The sequence below is a fragment of the Chiloscyllium plagiosum genome, unplaced genomic scaffold, assembly GCF_037043375.1.
Source record: "Chiloscyllium plagiosum isolate Xiang-an unplaced genomic scaffold, Cpla_swu_hap1 HiC_scaffold_18, whole genome shotgun sequence".
NCBI lineage: Eukaryota > Metazoa > Chordata > Chondrichthyes > Orectolobiformes > Hemiscylliidae > Chiloscyllium > Chiloscyllium plagiosum.
In genome coordinates this window covers 27,476,347-27,492,535 of record NW_028270156.1, presented here as the reverse complement: position 1 = coordinate 27,492,535, position 16,189 = coordinate 27,476,347, and the positions used below count along the sequence as shown (strand labels likewise).

The window sequence follows — 16,189 nt, the reverse complement described above, 5'->3', positions numbered from 1 at the left end:
TACTGGCAAATGGGACTAGATTAGGTTAGGATATCTGGTCGGCATGAATGAGTTGGACTGAAGGGTCTGTTTCCATGCTGTATATCTCTATGACTCTATGTAACAGTTGTTTAAATAAGCTAATCTAAAAATGTTACATCTGGCATGTGCTCTGATCCAATCAGCACCATCACCTGCTAATTTTCACTCCAGTTTCTTGTAATAGGGACAGAATATACTTATGGTGGCACTTGGAAGGGAAAGTGAATTTACATTTGTGCTGTAGTTTGTACTACTTGGTCAGTAACAGCAATAGTTGAGTAGACAGTCACCAACGGGAAGTAAAGAGGGTCTTTCACTAACTACTTACCTCTTGAATAGTTTTGCCAAAGACATAGGTGCCTTGATCTGGGAAATCACCGTTCAGGTATGCCAGAACTCTCTTGACATCTGGTTGACTGTAGAGAGGCCTTTGACTGGAGACCAACTTGCTGTGAAATGAGGGGTATTCTTTCTTTAGCATAGCATGGACTTCTGATAGATGCATCTAAGCGATACAGATATCAATCAGTAAATGGGAGAGTCAACACCATTTAAAATGTGCATGTGTGCAACAGCTGAGAATGAAGCAGGCAACATCCCAATGAAAAATCCAAAACAAGAACTTTTGAGACAGATTGGCTAGATTCTCCCCCTCTCTATGGTATCCTGACAAAAAAAAGACAAACTGTATAACATCTATGATGGGATCAGAACATATCATATGATGTGGAAAGTACTTCATTGAAAATAAAAGGGTCATTGACTACATTAAAATCTCAAACCGATTGCCATTTGAACGTTTTAGGTCAGCAATTTGGCAAATTTTTTTTCCCCTCAGAGGATTGTGCAGCTTTGGAACTCTCTGCCAACGTAGTCAGTAGAAGCAGAGTCATTTAATATTTTAAGGCAGAAGTAGATTCGTGTTCAGCAAAGCAACCAAAGGTTTTGGGAAAAGATGGAAATATGGAATTTAAAACGCAAGCAGATCAGCCATGACATCAATTGAATGGTGGAAAAGGCTTAATGACTGGGATGTTTAAGCATTGCATGATCACTAGTAGTTCCTCAACTTACTTCTATATTTAAAAGTAAAGACACTGCTAGACAGATACCAGAAATAAATAATTTGTTTAACTTCATCACACTTATGAGCTTGGCCCCAATGAGAGCAAATGTTATCAGGATGGCAGGAAATTTAATACTTTGCTACCCACATTCCAGTGTTGGCATCAAACACTTAAGATTAAGGAGAATGGAGCCAAAATTTAAAATTGCCTCACCACTGCCTCAATATTTGGTTCAATTTCATACTTGAAAAGCAGTTAGTATTACAACAATGTGACATTTTCCATTTCCATTTCCCTTTCTCTTGACAGCCTTCCTCTTTGAACCTGCCAAATCACTCAGAGTAGTCCTAAATGATCTGCACTTCCTTGCTCTTCAGACCCAATTAATTTAGAATCTTCACCGACATTTTAGAGAGAGAAGGCTATCATTCCATCAGTGTATGGATTACATTTGAAACCTCATTTTTGAAACTTAATGGTCAATGTTCTCAACTGCTCAGTCACCAGTCATCAAAAATAAGTAAAGTTGCACATCATACTGACAGTGAGAAGGTTTTTGGCTGAACCTAATTGCTCTTTTGTAACCATCAGAACTTTAGGTGTATTTAAGAAGCTTTTATAACCTCTCAAAAGTGCACTTAATACGATGGTGAAGAGAAAGAAGATTTGACTTTGTATAACTGGCTTGAAAGATTCCTGAGAAATAATTCCAAATAGTTCACACAATTTGGAGTGCCATTATTGTAACATAGCCAAATGCATAGTAAAATTCCACAAACAGCAACACCTCAAATGACCAGCTTATTTTCTTTATGATGTTTGCTGAGAGAACCATTTTCCTCAGGACACCAATTGCCACTGTCCATCAGATTCATTGAATCAAATTAAAAACTTTTAAAAATTAAAGGTTGACTTTAATAACTTATGTCAAGAATAGTACACTTCTGATAACAAGGGTTTCCTTTGGAGTGTCATTCTAGGTCACTTGCTTAGGTCGTGGAAATGCTTGAACCTACAATGCTCTAGTTCAGAGGTAAGAGCACTATCAACTGAGTCAAACTAAGCTTTTAGAAAAATCCTTCATTTGACCATAGCGAGAAACAATTACCTCCATACTTTGTACATCTTCCAGGAGTTTCACCTCCTCTGGTGAAGGTTCTGTCCACCCTCCTGCTACGGCTACTGGCTGAATTGAACTCTTGGTGGGCACCATGCTAGCTGGTCCCATTGCTCCCACTCGCCTCCCTGTAAAAATTAAGCGATTGAGGTGAAACTTCACTCTCTGATTCTTTCTCAGGTAATGTAACTTAGGTAATGTAATCACCCCAGTTTCAAATGAAGAAAAAACTAGAATAGGAAAGTGTCAGGACATTGGTTTGGATCAAGGTAGTCTGTTTTTTCAATAAGGCATAATGGCCCACTGTATGCAAATGGCCTAAAACCTATTTTAGATGCAAACTGTAGACACTGGTTTGAATAATAATGTTCAATTAATGAGCACTTCACAGTGATGCTTAAACATCCATTTCACATCTGAAAAGTAAAGGTTAGGTCATCAAATCGCCAGCCCAAGCAACGTATCAATGAAAGGGATGCAGATGACGAATTATGCAACAGGACTGACTCTCAGTGTGTACAGCTTCCTCTGTTTCATTACCTTGAATATGACGCATTTTATGTTTCATTTTATCAAGATCAAGCAGAACCTTCTGCTTTTGCAGCCACTGTTTCCGTTGCAGTTTCAGTCTTCTGTTTGATTCTAAATTAGAAGACAGCCATGGTTACTATTCTACAGATTACAGCTTTCCAGGTTATATTGACCGAGGCATTTATAAATTACTCATACACTGGAGGTGTCTTAGATTAATGCTTACTTGGCAGAGAAACTGCTGATTCGAACGAGGTTTTGACGTTAGCAGATCTCCGGAGGACCTGGCTGAAATAATAGAGAAGTTGATGTGAATCCCCTCTTCTGCCCTGAAGGGTATATTTCTCAGATTGTTAGTGTTGATGCAAAATGGGCAAAATGCAAAACTATGTGTCTACTTTCATTGTGGAAGTTGAGGAAAGTACATTGTGAATGTAATAGAATGTGAGAGTAAATATGTGCGAATAAAGTGCATGCCTGTGAGACAGATTAAAAGTGAATGCTTGAAAAAATGAAAGTGTTATGTTAGAGTGAGTATATGTGTGAACGTGACAGAGCTATGACTGACTGTCTTACTATGATGTGTATATAAGCATGCGTCAGTCTGTTGTAGATTGTGAATTGACATGTGTGTGTGTGAGATGATGTATGATAGTGTATGTTTGAGAGCTTAGTCATATAGAGGCAGAGTTCTTAATGGGGATCCACAGACTCCTAGCTTTCTGAGTAAATATTTCAATATGAGTTCACTAGTGGCTCTCTATCTCCACCACATAACTAATTTAAGGTAAATTTGCTCTCAGTTCCCAAAGGTTACAGAATTCAGTCCAACAAATTTTACTTTCCATTCATGTATCATTGCTTAGTAGCACTGGAGAATCACATCAGTTCTCGGCTGCTGCACAAGTCATGAGGAAGTCAAATTCTGTGCTCAGTCCTTCATTGATGAATTGCAATAAGCATTCACATGGATGGAAAATGACAAAACCTGTAGCCCTGATGACATTCCAATTGAAGTCTTCAAAGCAGGTGGTCCTTTGCCCACATTAAGACTCCATGCACTGACCCTGCAGGTTTGGAAGGAAAAACGATTCCCATTTGATTTCAACACTGTGATAGTTGTGACTATTCTCGTGAAGGGAGTTAAATCATGCTGTGGAAACTGTCAATGTATTTCTATTTTCCAAATCAGAGAAGATTCTGAATTGCATTCTCCTGAATAGCTTCCTTCCTGAAGCTGAGAGAATCTTGCCATAGATACAATGTAGCTGAGGAGCTTTCCAGAGGAACTTCTGACATGGCAAATTCAGAAAAATGTTGAGATCGACAACAGAAATTCTTTACTGTATTTATCAACTTGCCTTAAGCATTTGATTCAGTAGTTGCAAGGCTCTGTGGGTTGTTCTCCAGAGATCTGGATGTTTAAGAAACCTCATCACAATTGTGCAACTGCTTCATGACTTTTTCATTCACTCATGAGATGTGGGCCTCTTTGGCTGGCACAGCATTTATTATCAGTCCCTAATTGCCTTTGAGAAGGTGGTGGTGAGCTGCCCTCTTAAACCTCTGCAGTCTACCTGCTGTGGTTTGATCCACAATGCTACTCAAGAATGAATTCCAGAATTTTAACCCAGAGAAGATCAATCACCTCTCGTGTGCATATCAAATGCTGCTTAGATTGAAAACTCTTCAACCTCTCTTATCAAAGTTAACTAACTGCCATTGTCATTTATCGCCTACAATATGCAAATGACTACAGTGATTTTTCCCCATTCTGCCCTGGATTGACAAGATGTTCTTGATCTTTTCAATTCTGCATAGATAAGATTCAATCTGCCTCTAAATATTACCCAAACAAAACATAGATATCAAACCGGACGTGGTTCATCAGATATTCTATCTGTCATACATGTTGGAGGAGAAACCTCTTAATATGCTGAGCATCTCTCACACCTTGGCAGGCACCTCTCAGAAAAGGCCACCATTGCTGAGAAAATCCCATATCAGAACAGCTGTGCCAGCTCTACAAATAATGGCAGTGTGTGTTTGACAACAATGACCTCCACAAGTCAACAAAACTCTGAGTGCAGAAAGCAGTTATTCTCAATGCTCCTAAATAGCAGTGATGCCTGTATTGTATATCAGCTATATCTAAGAATGCTAGAAAATTTCCATTACCAATGCCTCCTCCATTTAACAAGAGGATGCCAAACAAGCTGTAGGGTTCATTTGAAATCAGCTCTACAAGCATTTAGGCAAAATTCTTGCAAACCCAATTATAGACTGATTGGATAATGTCCAGATCGAGTCATAGAGTCATAGAAATATACAGCATGAAAACAGACCCTCGAGTCCGACCAGATATCCTAACTAAAACTAATGCCATTTGCCAACATTTGGCCCATATCCTTCTCAACCTTTCCTATTCTTATACCCATCCTGATGCCATTTAAATGTTGTAATTGTACCAGCCTCCACCACTTCCTCTGACAGCTCATTCTATACATGAACCACCATCTGTGTGAAAAAGTTGCCCCTTCGATCCCTTTTAAATCTTTCCCCTCTCACATTAAACCTATGCCCTCTAGTTTTGGACTCCCGCACCCCGGGTAAAAGACCTTGTCTATTTATCCTATCCATGCCTCTCATGATTTTATAAACTTCTATATCATCACTCCTCAGCCTCTGACGCTCCAGGGAAAATAGCCCCAGCCTATTCAGCCTCTTCCTATAGCTCAAACCCTCCAACCCTGGCAACATCCTTGTAAATCTTTTCTGAGCCCTTTCAAGTTTCACAATATCCTTCCTATAGCAAGTAGACCAGAATTGCACCAGTTGACTGAAAGGTGTCTCCCCCACCAAGTCCTGTCTTTCAATTGGAGTGACTGACAATCAACCTCATGTTGACAGTCTACTATTTACAGGCACAGTCTACCAACCACAGTGACAATGTACCAATACAATAACAAACATTGATAATATACCAACTTCACAACAACAGTCCACCAAGTTCTTGTGACATTCTATCAATCGCATTGACAATTTACCAGCTTCACACTGATGGTCTACTAGCTTCATAATGACAGTCTGGCAATCTATTTGATTTGAGGTGGCACTGTGGCTCAGTGGTTAGCACTGCTGTCTCATAGTGCCAGGGACCCAGGTTCGATTCCAGCCTCTGGCAATTGTGTGGAGTTTGCACATTCTCCCCATGTCCGCATGGGTTTCCTCCGGGTGCTCCGGTTTCTTCCCACAGTCCAAGAATGTGCCTTGGCCCTGCTAAATTTCCCATAGTGTTCTGGGATGTGTAGGTTAGGTGCATTATTCAGGGGAAATGTAGAGTGGTAGGGGAATGGGTCTGGGTGGGATACTCTTTGAAGGGTCGGTGTGGACCTGTTGGGCCAAAGGGCCTATTTACACACTGTAGGGATTCTAAAAACAAACTATCAATCTCACAGTAACAGTCGACTGAGCACAGCAACAGTTCATCAATTAAATGTAACTGAAGCAGGAGGCATTTAAAGGTAATAATATATGTTGTGCCTTTTGAAGACAATGCTACATCTAAAAAGATTGATGTTTAGTAACAGGTTTTGCATTAAGTAAAGTAAGAACAATATATAAATATATTTAATTGCCTAGCTACTTTATCTTTTGCATATAAAAATACTTGTGTTACATTGTGAGGTCAGTGTAATTTTTGTAATGTGGGAAAAGGGACTAAGCAAAGGCAATTTGACATCTAGATTACTGTGTTATTGACTGTCCCTCAATTTGTGAGCTAATGCCGCACTTTGTCTCCCAAAACATTTCCTCAGTGACAGGAAATTCATGAATCAGACTAATGAGTGTCAGGTTGTTCCTTGTTCTGGACATGAAGGAAGTATCATTTTTGTTCCCAAAACATAATGTACCATCCTTCTTGAAGATAGTTACAGCCATCACATTCCTGAAGTTGTTGTTGGGGACGGGGGGAGTTCATGTCATGATGCTCAGCAGGTGTTCTCTTCCAACGCACACATGCTTGATATTCTATATTTGCCTTTGGGAGTCAACCTTGAGCTGATAAAAAGCTGTCTTCTTGAATTAAGAACTTAGGTTGTTCTGAAATGGTTCATTTTCATTCTGGGAGATCAGATATTTGAGCATCACTTTCACTGATCTGGTTCTGGTGACAATAATGATTGAATCTAACAATCTGGGCACGGAGTCTAATGCAGCTGACTTTATTTGATGCTGCCATTGGGAATATGTGAAGGTTTTCCAGTTTGGTTATCCTAAGTGATAGTGCAGCTGAAAGGAGACGATGCATCTCACCTGTTGCTATAAGGAGAGAAGGTTTCGGCAGCAAAGTGGTCCCAGTCATCATGGTTGGATACATCACCAAACCTTGACCACCAAACTGTCAAGATCAGTGGGACAATGACCATAGTTCAAGGTCCTCACCTTAAATAATGGCATCTGCAGGCTTCTATCAGGGTCCATTTACTAACTGACATGGCGAAAGAAGATCACTAACAGGCTGCAACTTGGCAGTCTCTAGTCAAGAATCTGCACGCAGATGTCCTGATGCCTGTGTTGGGCAACAGCATTTGTTATTGAGTAGCAGCTCACCCCAAAGAGGGAGGGGCTGGAAAAGTTGCCCGAACAATAATTTCACACATATTCTGCTAGCTGGGATCCCCAGTGGGATTACCACCTTTGTGGTCAAAGCAAGAGAACTCTAAATTTCACAATTTGGAATGTTAAAATGGATAATATGGATAGAAAGCAGGAACAGGATACTGAATTGAATGATCAGCCATGATCATTTCGATTAGTGGAACAGGCTTGAATGGCCAAATGGCCTGTTCCTGCTCCCATATTCTATATTCCTTTGTTTCTATATTAACAAATTATATATGTGGCATCGACATAGGGTGTTGCCACAGAAAATCCATGACAACACAAAATTAATTACAATGTGACTATTGTGTAGGCATCTGTAGCTCATCTGTTAACACAGTCAGAAACCAAGTTTGGAGGCTAAAGCGGCACACTGTACTTCAATGACAAATGCACAATCATGCAAACCCCTAATGTCTTTTGAAAGTTGTAAATAATACGAAGGTGCCACTTAAATTTGAGTACAGTAGTGGACTAGCACCTTTGAGAAATGGTGACCCACAAGCTCAGGATGGATGCAGGACATTCAGTTTTACAGCAAATTAACTATTTTGAATTGTAAGTATTTTGGTAATGCAGGGAAATATGCTGAAGAACTATGGTCAGTGGAAGCTCCCATAAACAAGAATGTGTTAATGACTCTGATGATGTGTTTTTAGTGATGCTGATTAAGGAATAAATACTAGCTGGGTTCCTGAAGACATGTGACCTCGTCTTTATGACAAGGATTATTTATGTCCAGCACATGAAGGCATACAAGTCCTCAGTTTAACTTTGCATTCTAAAATATATATCCAACAGTGGAACACTTTCTCAGCAATCAAATGTGAGCTTCTTTGTTACTCAAACCTCTAGAATCCAAATAAACCTCCAGCATTCTGACTTAGACATACCAAGAGCAGGTAGCATGCATCATTTTCTAACTAACATATGAACACATGAATTAGGTGCAGGAGTAGGCCATTGAGATGCATGAATGCTCAAGATTCCTAAAGAGCTGAGCTGCAATCTTTCAGAGGATACTATGTAATGTGGAACCAGGAGACACTAGGATGGTGCACCTTGCCCACCTGCTTTCATTGCCTAACACTAGCTTGATCTTCCTGTGGCATAGTTGAATGTTTTGCCCCTATCCTAAATCCAATTTGACAAGTTGCTCTTGGCATTATTGAGTAGCTCATTGACTGAATGCAAATCAGGCTTGGACCACAAAATATTTCAGGGCTCCTGGTGAACCCATTGAATGGAGTGCTGAGGGTTATGAGCACACTGACATAGATACAAACAGGAGTGAGTCCAAATTCTTTCCAGTAACCACCTCTCTACCCTAGAAGAGGCTGATAATTTATGTACTGCACCAGAAAATCACTAAGATGGCTGTCAGATCCTGCTAAAGACTATTTAGAATAGGGATCTGTTTGAATGGCTCTTCACTTTCACCATCAACCTTAAGAGCCTAGCGATGGGTTGTGTTGAGTCCCAAATTTGGAGCCTTCAATCATCTTTGGCATGATTAGAATATGGAACTTATTACCACTTAGAGTCGCTGAGGTGAACAATAGTTTGAAGCATTTGAGGGAAGCTAGATCAGTACATGAGGGAGACAGAAATAGAAGGACATGTTGTTAGAGGTGGAGATCGAGTAGCAGGCTCAGGTGGAGTGTGAAAAAACAGTTTGGATCGGATGGGTTGAAAGGCTTCTTCAATGGTGCTCTTTGTAAAAGTTCTACATAGCAGGCACTTTAGAAATCAGCAGCTTTTACTTACTAAACTGAGTACTGATTATCTCCAGAACAGTTGAAAACACATAGGTACATAGGGCCCTCTAAAGGTATCTGATGGTACTTCTGGTGTTCAGATATTCATGCCACTGACTGATATTGAAACAAAGGAAGATGATTAAATTAATTTGCTACTGCAATCTCATCAAACCTTTATACAATTGCAGAAAGAATCTTTATCCCTGTACTCTAATCCTTTCTCAATAAAGGCCAACGTGCCATTTGGCTTCCTAATTGCCACATCTGCATGTGAGCTTAAAATGTACAAGGCACCAGATCTATTTGCATGTCAACACTTCCAATCTCTCACTAAACTATGGTCAATAGTGACATAAACGGCCACAAAGAAAGCAGCACATAAGGATTTAGAGATGGATTTTCAATTCCCCTTTTCCAACACCAGTTTAAATCTGTTGTCAAATCAAGGAGTCTCCAGGTGTGTAGCGAGTTGGGTAAACAGCCAATCATACTGAAGTATTTTCACAGGTAGTAAAGCTGAAAATTAAAAAGCAGGAATGCCTTTAATATTATTTTATATGTTAAAATGGTGCAATAAATAATTATGATTAAATTAACACAGAATAAGAGATTATAATTAAATTAACATGAAATAAGAATTTATGAAAGGAGAGAGCAACAAAAAGAAAGAATAAATGGATCATTCCAGGTTGTCAGTCTGTGCCTCGATGGCTACTACATGGATCAGTGCTTGGGCCCATATTAGGCAGCATCCATTTAATAATTTGGATGCGAGGATCAAATAAAATAAAGATTTGCTGGCCACACAAAACTGGGATTGGAAATTTGGGGGATGGATAAAAAGAGGCTTCAAGGAAATTAAAACATGTTAAGAGAGTGGGCAAGGAATATGGCAGATGGAAATATGTGAAGGTAAAAGAAACAGAAATGTGATTATTTCTTAAAAAGTGAGAGATTGAAAGTGTTGACATACAAATAAATCCGGGTGCTTTGTTCATTATAAGCTCACATGCAGATGTGGCAATTAGGAAGCCAGATGGCGCATTGGCTTTTATTGAAAAAGGATTAGAGTACAGGGATAAAGATTCTTTCTGCAATTGTATAAACCCTTGATGAGACTGTACCAAAGATATGATTACAGTTTTGGTCTTCTTTCTATTGCCAAGTATAGAGGGAATGCACCGTGGGTTTATCACGCTGATTCCTGGGATAGCAACAGTGTGTTATGAGAAAAGATTGAGGAAACTGTGCCTGTGTTCTCTATGGATTAGAAGAATGAGAAGTTATATTAATGCGGCCTACCAAATTGTCACAATGAATGACGGGATTGATGGAAGAAGGACATTTACCCGAGATGTGATGGTGGGCATTTACAAAATGGAAGAATTTGCAGAATTATGAGGTGCAAAGCAACCTGAATGTCCTTGTGCAAGAATCATAGAAGGTTAGTACATAGATTCAGCAAGTCATTAAGAAGGCAAAATGAAATGTTGGCCATAGTTGAATATAATTAAACTTGGTGTCCAAGATCTGTTATTTGTAAGGTCTGGTGAGAACAATTGAGTAATTTTAAATCTATTTTTCTAATCAACCTGTGCAGAGGTGTTATTGTACACCTCTGGAGCAGGTGGGACTTGAACGCAGGCCTCCTGATCCAGGGGTAAGGACACTACCACAAAGAGTCATTGAGTATTTTAAAATCACCGTATTATGAGTTCAATGGTACTGAGGTTGATTTGGTTTGACTTGCTATCCGTGTGCCATAACAAAGCAGAACAGCCAGTAACATCAAGATAGCAGAAATGCAAAGTTAAATACGAGGGCTAGATGATGTCATTTAGAATGCTACTCCACTGAAAATTGTGTGAAAAAGAATGTTGGTGTCTGACTCCACCATTTAAATGGATTGAATAATGTGAAGTCCCTGAAGTAACTTCACTATATGATCACCAACAAAGTCAGATTGTTTTTCCTTATTCAGGTGCCTCATTGGTCTGAGGCAACTTCTCTTCCTTTGCAATGTAACACCATGATCAGTAATGACTTATTATGACCTTGGCCTTTTGCATATTTTCGAAACGTTTGCTAACATCCGAACACCTGTATTTGTATTTAAAACTCAGACTTTGCCTAGTGTGTTCCATTTTGGCAGTTATCTATCTCTTTGCTCATCACATATCTCATGGATTCCCCTCTGTCTTTGAAGTAAAATATCCTGTCATTCCCTTCACTACTATACATAGTGACAGATATACCATCAACAAGATGCATCAAAACACCTTCAAAAACCCTTCCAAATCCACAATCTCTATCACGGGGAGGCCAAGGTGAAAGAGTCATGGGAACACAACTATCTGCAAGTTCCCCTCCAAGTCGCACACTCTCCTGACTTAGAACTACAGTATATTGTTCCTTCATTGTCACAGGATAGAAATCCTGGAATCCCCTTCTTAGCAACATGGAGGGTAGCCCTATATCCAAAGTACTGCAGCAGTTTAAGAAGACAGCTCAAAACCACTTCCTCCAGGGCAACTGGGGATGAACAATAAATGCTGGCCCTCACATCCCATGATCAAATTCAAAAAAACTGAGAAAATTGGTTTATTTGACTGGATGAGTCATGCTCTAATGTTATTAAACCTAAATAGTTTCCAGATTTTGCCAGTTTTTTTCACTGATCTCATTCCTCAAATCTCTGTAGTGTTCCACAAAAATGATGATTTTTTTTTAGATTAGATTACTTACAGTGTGGAAACAGGCCCTTCGGCCCAACAAGTCCACACCGACCCGCATACCACCCAGACCTATACTCCTACATTTACCCCTTCACCTAACACTACGGCAATTTAGCATGGCCAATTCACCTAACCTGCACATCTTTGGATTGTGGAAGGAAACCGGAGCACCCGGAGGAAACCCACGCAGACACGGGGAGAATGTGCAAACTCCACACAGAGAGTCGCCTGAGGCGGGAGTTGAACCCGGGTCTCTGGCGCTGTGAGGCAGCAGTGCTAACCACTGTGCCACCGTGCCGACTGATTTGTTATTCAGTCATTGAAAGCACAGAAGCAAACCTTCATCAGAAAACTCCAGAGAGGAATCCTTCCTGAGCTTTTCAATCATGTTAGATTCACTTGCATTTGAATGTGAGCTATATGTTATGTAGCAATCCCAAGCAAATTTTTATTGAATTCATTCGTGGAATGTGGGCATCATTGGCTAGGCCAGCATTTATTGCCCATCCCTAATACCCCATTTAAGAGTCAACCACATTGCTGTGAGTCAGGAGTCACGTGTAAGCTAGGCCGGCAGTTTCCTTCCCAAAAGGGTATTAGTGAACCAGATGGGGATTTCTCCACAATCGGCAATGGTTTTGTGACCATCAATAGACTCTTAATTCCAGGTTTTTATTGAATGTATAATTACAACATTTACCATGGCAGGATTTGAATCCAAGCCCCTACAACATGACCTGAGACTCTGGATTACAAGTGTCAATACCACAAGGCCATTGCCTCCCCAGTAACAGCCAATTATCTCCAGGATAAAAGATCAAACTGGTCGGCCAAATAATATGTGAACACTTGAAAAAGACCCTTACAAACTGCACTGCAGACCACTTCTGTTGGGTAAACATTGCAACTGACCATGTCATGTAGAGACAAGCACTTAAATTTCAGCATATTTCAAACAGCATCTACACCAAATTCACAACATCCAACATGCCCAGTGGAAGGCCGGATGTGGTTTGGACCGAAGGGTCTGTTTCCATGCTGTACATCATCTCTATGACTCTATGACTCTATGTGTCAGAGGCTTTCCTGAGCACCAATATTGACTGCATGAACTGCCCACTCTGTGAACATCCATGCCAAACCTGCATTGGACTCCCCAGCCATGAGGATCCAGAGAAGACAATGGAATAGTTTATAATTTTGGCATTTGCAAACAATGAGGAGTTTACCACGATATATTTTACAATATAGGGACATTTGGCATTGACTCCCTACAGGCTACTTTGCTACTTTGTCTTAATGAATGCTACCAGAAAAAGCGTAATAAGTTAAATGAGACAATAAGCTGCAGGATTCATTATATTTCAAAAGTAAGCACATTCCTAACCTGTAATTAATTAATCATTTCAGCAGCAGCCGAGAATATGCCTCCCTAGAAAGTAGTCACTTGTTTTAAATAGTGAAATATTTATCACATGCTGTTCCACTGTGTTTTGCAGTTTTATAGATATCTTTTAATCAACTTGTTAGGAGAAGTTATTCTGTAGTTTTATATCAGTGAATTTGATTGCCAGGTGGATGTTGTAAATTTTCTGTTAGAGCTAAAATGTTCATTGTTAAATATAGTGCAGCACAGAAATCCATGAGGAAGAGCTGTTTGTAAGGTTTGACTGCACCACAGATATTTCTTCACATCTGCACCTTTGGGTTCCACTTCCACAGGATGTAATAAACTAAAGCATAATCATATGCATAATGGATCTTTTTTCACAGACAGCATAGTATGGAATACCAGTGTAAGCTCAAGTGCTGAAAATAATTGGTGTGGCAGAATGTGACTGATGTTCAACACTGCTCCCTAAGCAGGAAGCTGACGAAGACGCTTTCTGTCGGTTATACCACCCTCTCAATTTTTAATAAACTTATTGCAATGTGAATTGGTTGGTCTGCGCCCATTTTATACTATTTCACCAAGTCAAAATGATTTTGTTTGCACCTTCCTCAATGTATAGCTCAACTCTGACATTCACATTGATTATATATCCTTTTATACCCTTTCCTGGAAAAAACATACTCATCTCAGATTCAGTGTATTAATTAGACGAGCATCTATTGACTGTCGTGGTAGAACATTCTACACTTCATCCACACTTTCCAAAGGAAGTATTTCAGAACTTATCTCCTGAATAGCTTTGCTCTGCCGTTAAAGTTATGTCCCTTTTTCATGGAGACCACACCAATAGAAAACATTTTGCCTCACCTGTTCCATCAATTATTTTCATAATCCAGAAAATCTCAATTAAATCATCCTTAACTCCCTAATTTGCACCAATCAGGATAATTGACAGGAATATCCCAGCTAATCCCAAACCACAAGTTATTGAGGAATAAAATTCTGCTCAAGTTTCCAGGCCATTCTTCTTAGCCACCTGAGTATTTTCAACACTTTTCTGTTTCAAATGCAAAAATATTGGGCTATGTAATGAAGTGTTGTGTGAAAGCACTGCATGAATGCCAAGCTACACACATTTTTAAAACTCAAATTGGCAAATAGTAAGTTCTTACCACTCAAAGGCACAAATGATTCACCACAGGAGACCCAGACATCTATGGGATTCCTGACAATGAGGCTAATGAGTTCAGTGTCTATACTCTCCAAGTCCTCTGTGGTGATCCGGGGTAATCTCTGTACCAAGTGGTCAGTCCCATGGGTCGATGGCTCAGCCCAGTCTAGGAGTGGAAACATGAATCACAGGAATCAACTATGTTGGCAAGTGAGTGTATGATAAAAGACAACCTGACTAATATTCCTCTGATTTTCATCCTATTTGCATCCATCCTAGAAGTGGGGCAGTAAATGGCCTCAAAATAAAGCACCTATTCACCCTATCGTTTACATCCTTTCCGATTTTTCACCAGACTTTCTAGCTGAAACAGGTGCTATCTGTGGTTCAGTGGGGAGTACTCTCATGTGAGTCAGAAAATTGAAGGTTCAATCCCCAACTCTCTGAATATGAATGCATAAGGTAATATGAATACATGACTGAAGTGTAACATCCTTACTTTTATGATCAATTCCTCTCATAATAACAGATAGCATCCCATTAACCTTCTTAATCACTTACTGTACCTGCAAGCTAACATTTTATGACTCATCTACTAGAACACTTGGATCCCTTTGCAATTTGGAAATTTACAATTGTTTTCCACTTAGATAATTTTTAAAAAATTATTCCTGCCAAAGTGAATAGCACTATGCTTGATCTGCCAAATTTTTGCCCTCTTACTCAACCTGTCAATAATGGTCTGTCAGCTCCTTATGTCCTCTGCAAAACATACTTCCCTCTGTGTCATCTGTAAATTTAGCTACTATAGCTGCACTCCTCTCACCTAAGCCATTGAAGTAAATTGTAAAATGTTTAGGTCCTAGCATGGACTCCTGTGGGATCCCACTTGTCACATTATGCCAATCAGAGAACCCATTTATACATACTCTCTGTTTTCTGTCAATCTTCTGTTGATGATAGTAAGACAGTAAGGTCATAAAACATAGGACCAAAAGAAAGCTATTTGACCCATCAAAACCTCTCTGCCATTTCCCATGGTCACTATCAATATCCCCACTCTCAATGGGCCAACATTAACCAGCCACTTTCTCTTTGTACAACTATAAACTCACTTTTCATTGTCTTCTATGTCCCTTGCGAGTTTTTTTTCAAAATCCCTCATCATCATTCTTATAAGCCACTTTATGGCCCTTTGTTGATCTTTCTATCTGTCCCATTCTTTGGGATCTGTACTGTTCTTTGCATTTTTTGCTGACCTTACCTCCTTAGATGGCTTTTTTTGTGAGGTGAAGCTTTTCCTTTCCATGGATACAAATTGCTTCTGAATAGCATTAATGTTTCTTTGAACACCCTCTATTCTTCCTCGATTGTTTTACTTGTTAGAAGAGCTTCCCAGTTTACCATGGACAATCTCTGCCTCATCCCATTAAAGTCGACCTTACTTAAATCCAAAATTGTAGGAACTGATCTTTGTTTACCTCTCACAAACACAACATGAATCTCAATCTTATTATGATCACAAACTATTAGGGCACTAATTAAATCAGACTCATTGCTCATTACTAGATCCAATATAACTTGTCCCTTTGTCGCACCAGAGACATATTGCCGTAGGAAACTATCCTCAACACATTCAAGAAATTTGCAACGTTTCTGGGAAATGCTTGTCTATCTCTCCCAGTCTATGTTAAGATTAAAATCCTCATTAATACTACTCTGCTTTTGC

At 39.6% G+C, this 16,189-nt stretch overlaps 1 protein-coding gene across 2 annotated transcripts in view; it reads right to left on the bottom strand.

Annotated features, from left to right (window-relative positions):
* Positions 1-16,189, bottom strand: part of LOC122557702 (doublecortin domain-containing protein 1-like) — a 554,199-nt gene that overhangs the window by 38,280 nt on the left and 499,730 nt on the right. Inside the window, exons 33-36 of one of the 2 annotated variants that reach the window (XM_087996361.1) lie at positions 14,462-14,626; positions 2,746-2,847; positions 2,197-2,333; positions 350-526 (exon numbers count right to left, since the gene is read on the bottom strand). In XM_087996361.1, coding sequence (XP_087852487.1) covers positions 350-526; positions 2,197-2,333; positions 2,746-2,847; positions 14,462-14,626 — 581 coding nt within the window. Of the gene's footprint in view, positions 1-349; positions 527-2,196; positions 2,334-2,745; positions 2,848-2,962; positions 3,025-14,461; positions 14,627-16,189 lie in introns of those variants that run through there. The other variant, XR_015760126.1, reaches the window with a different exon arrangement.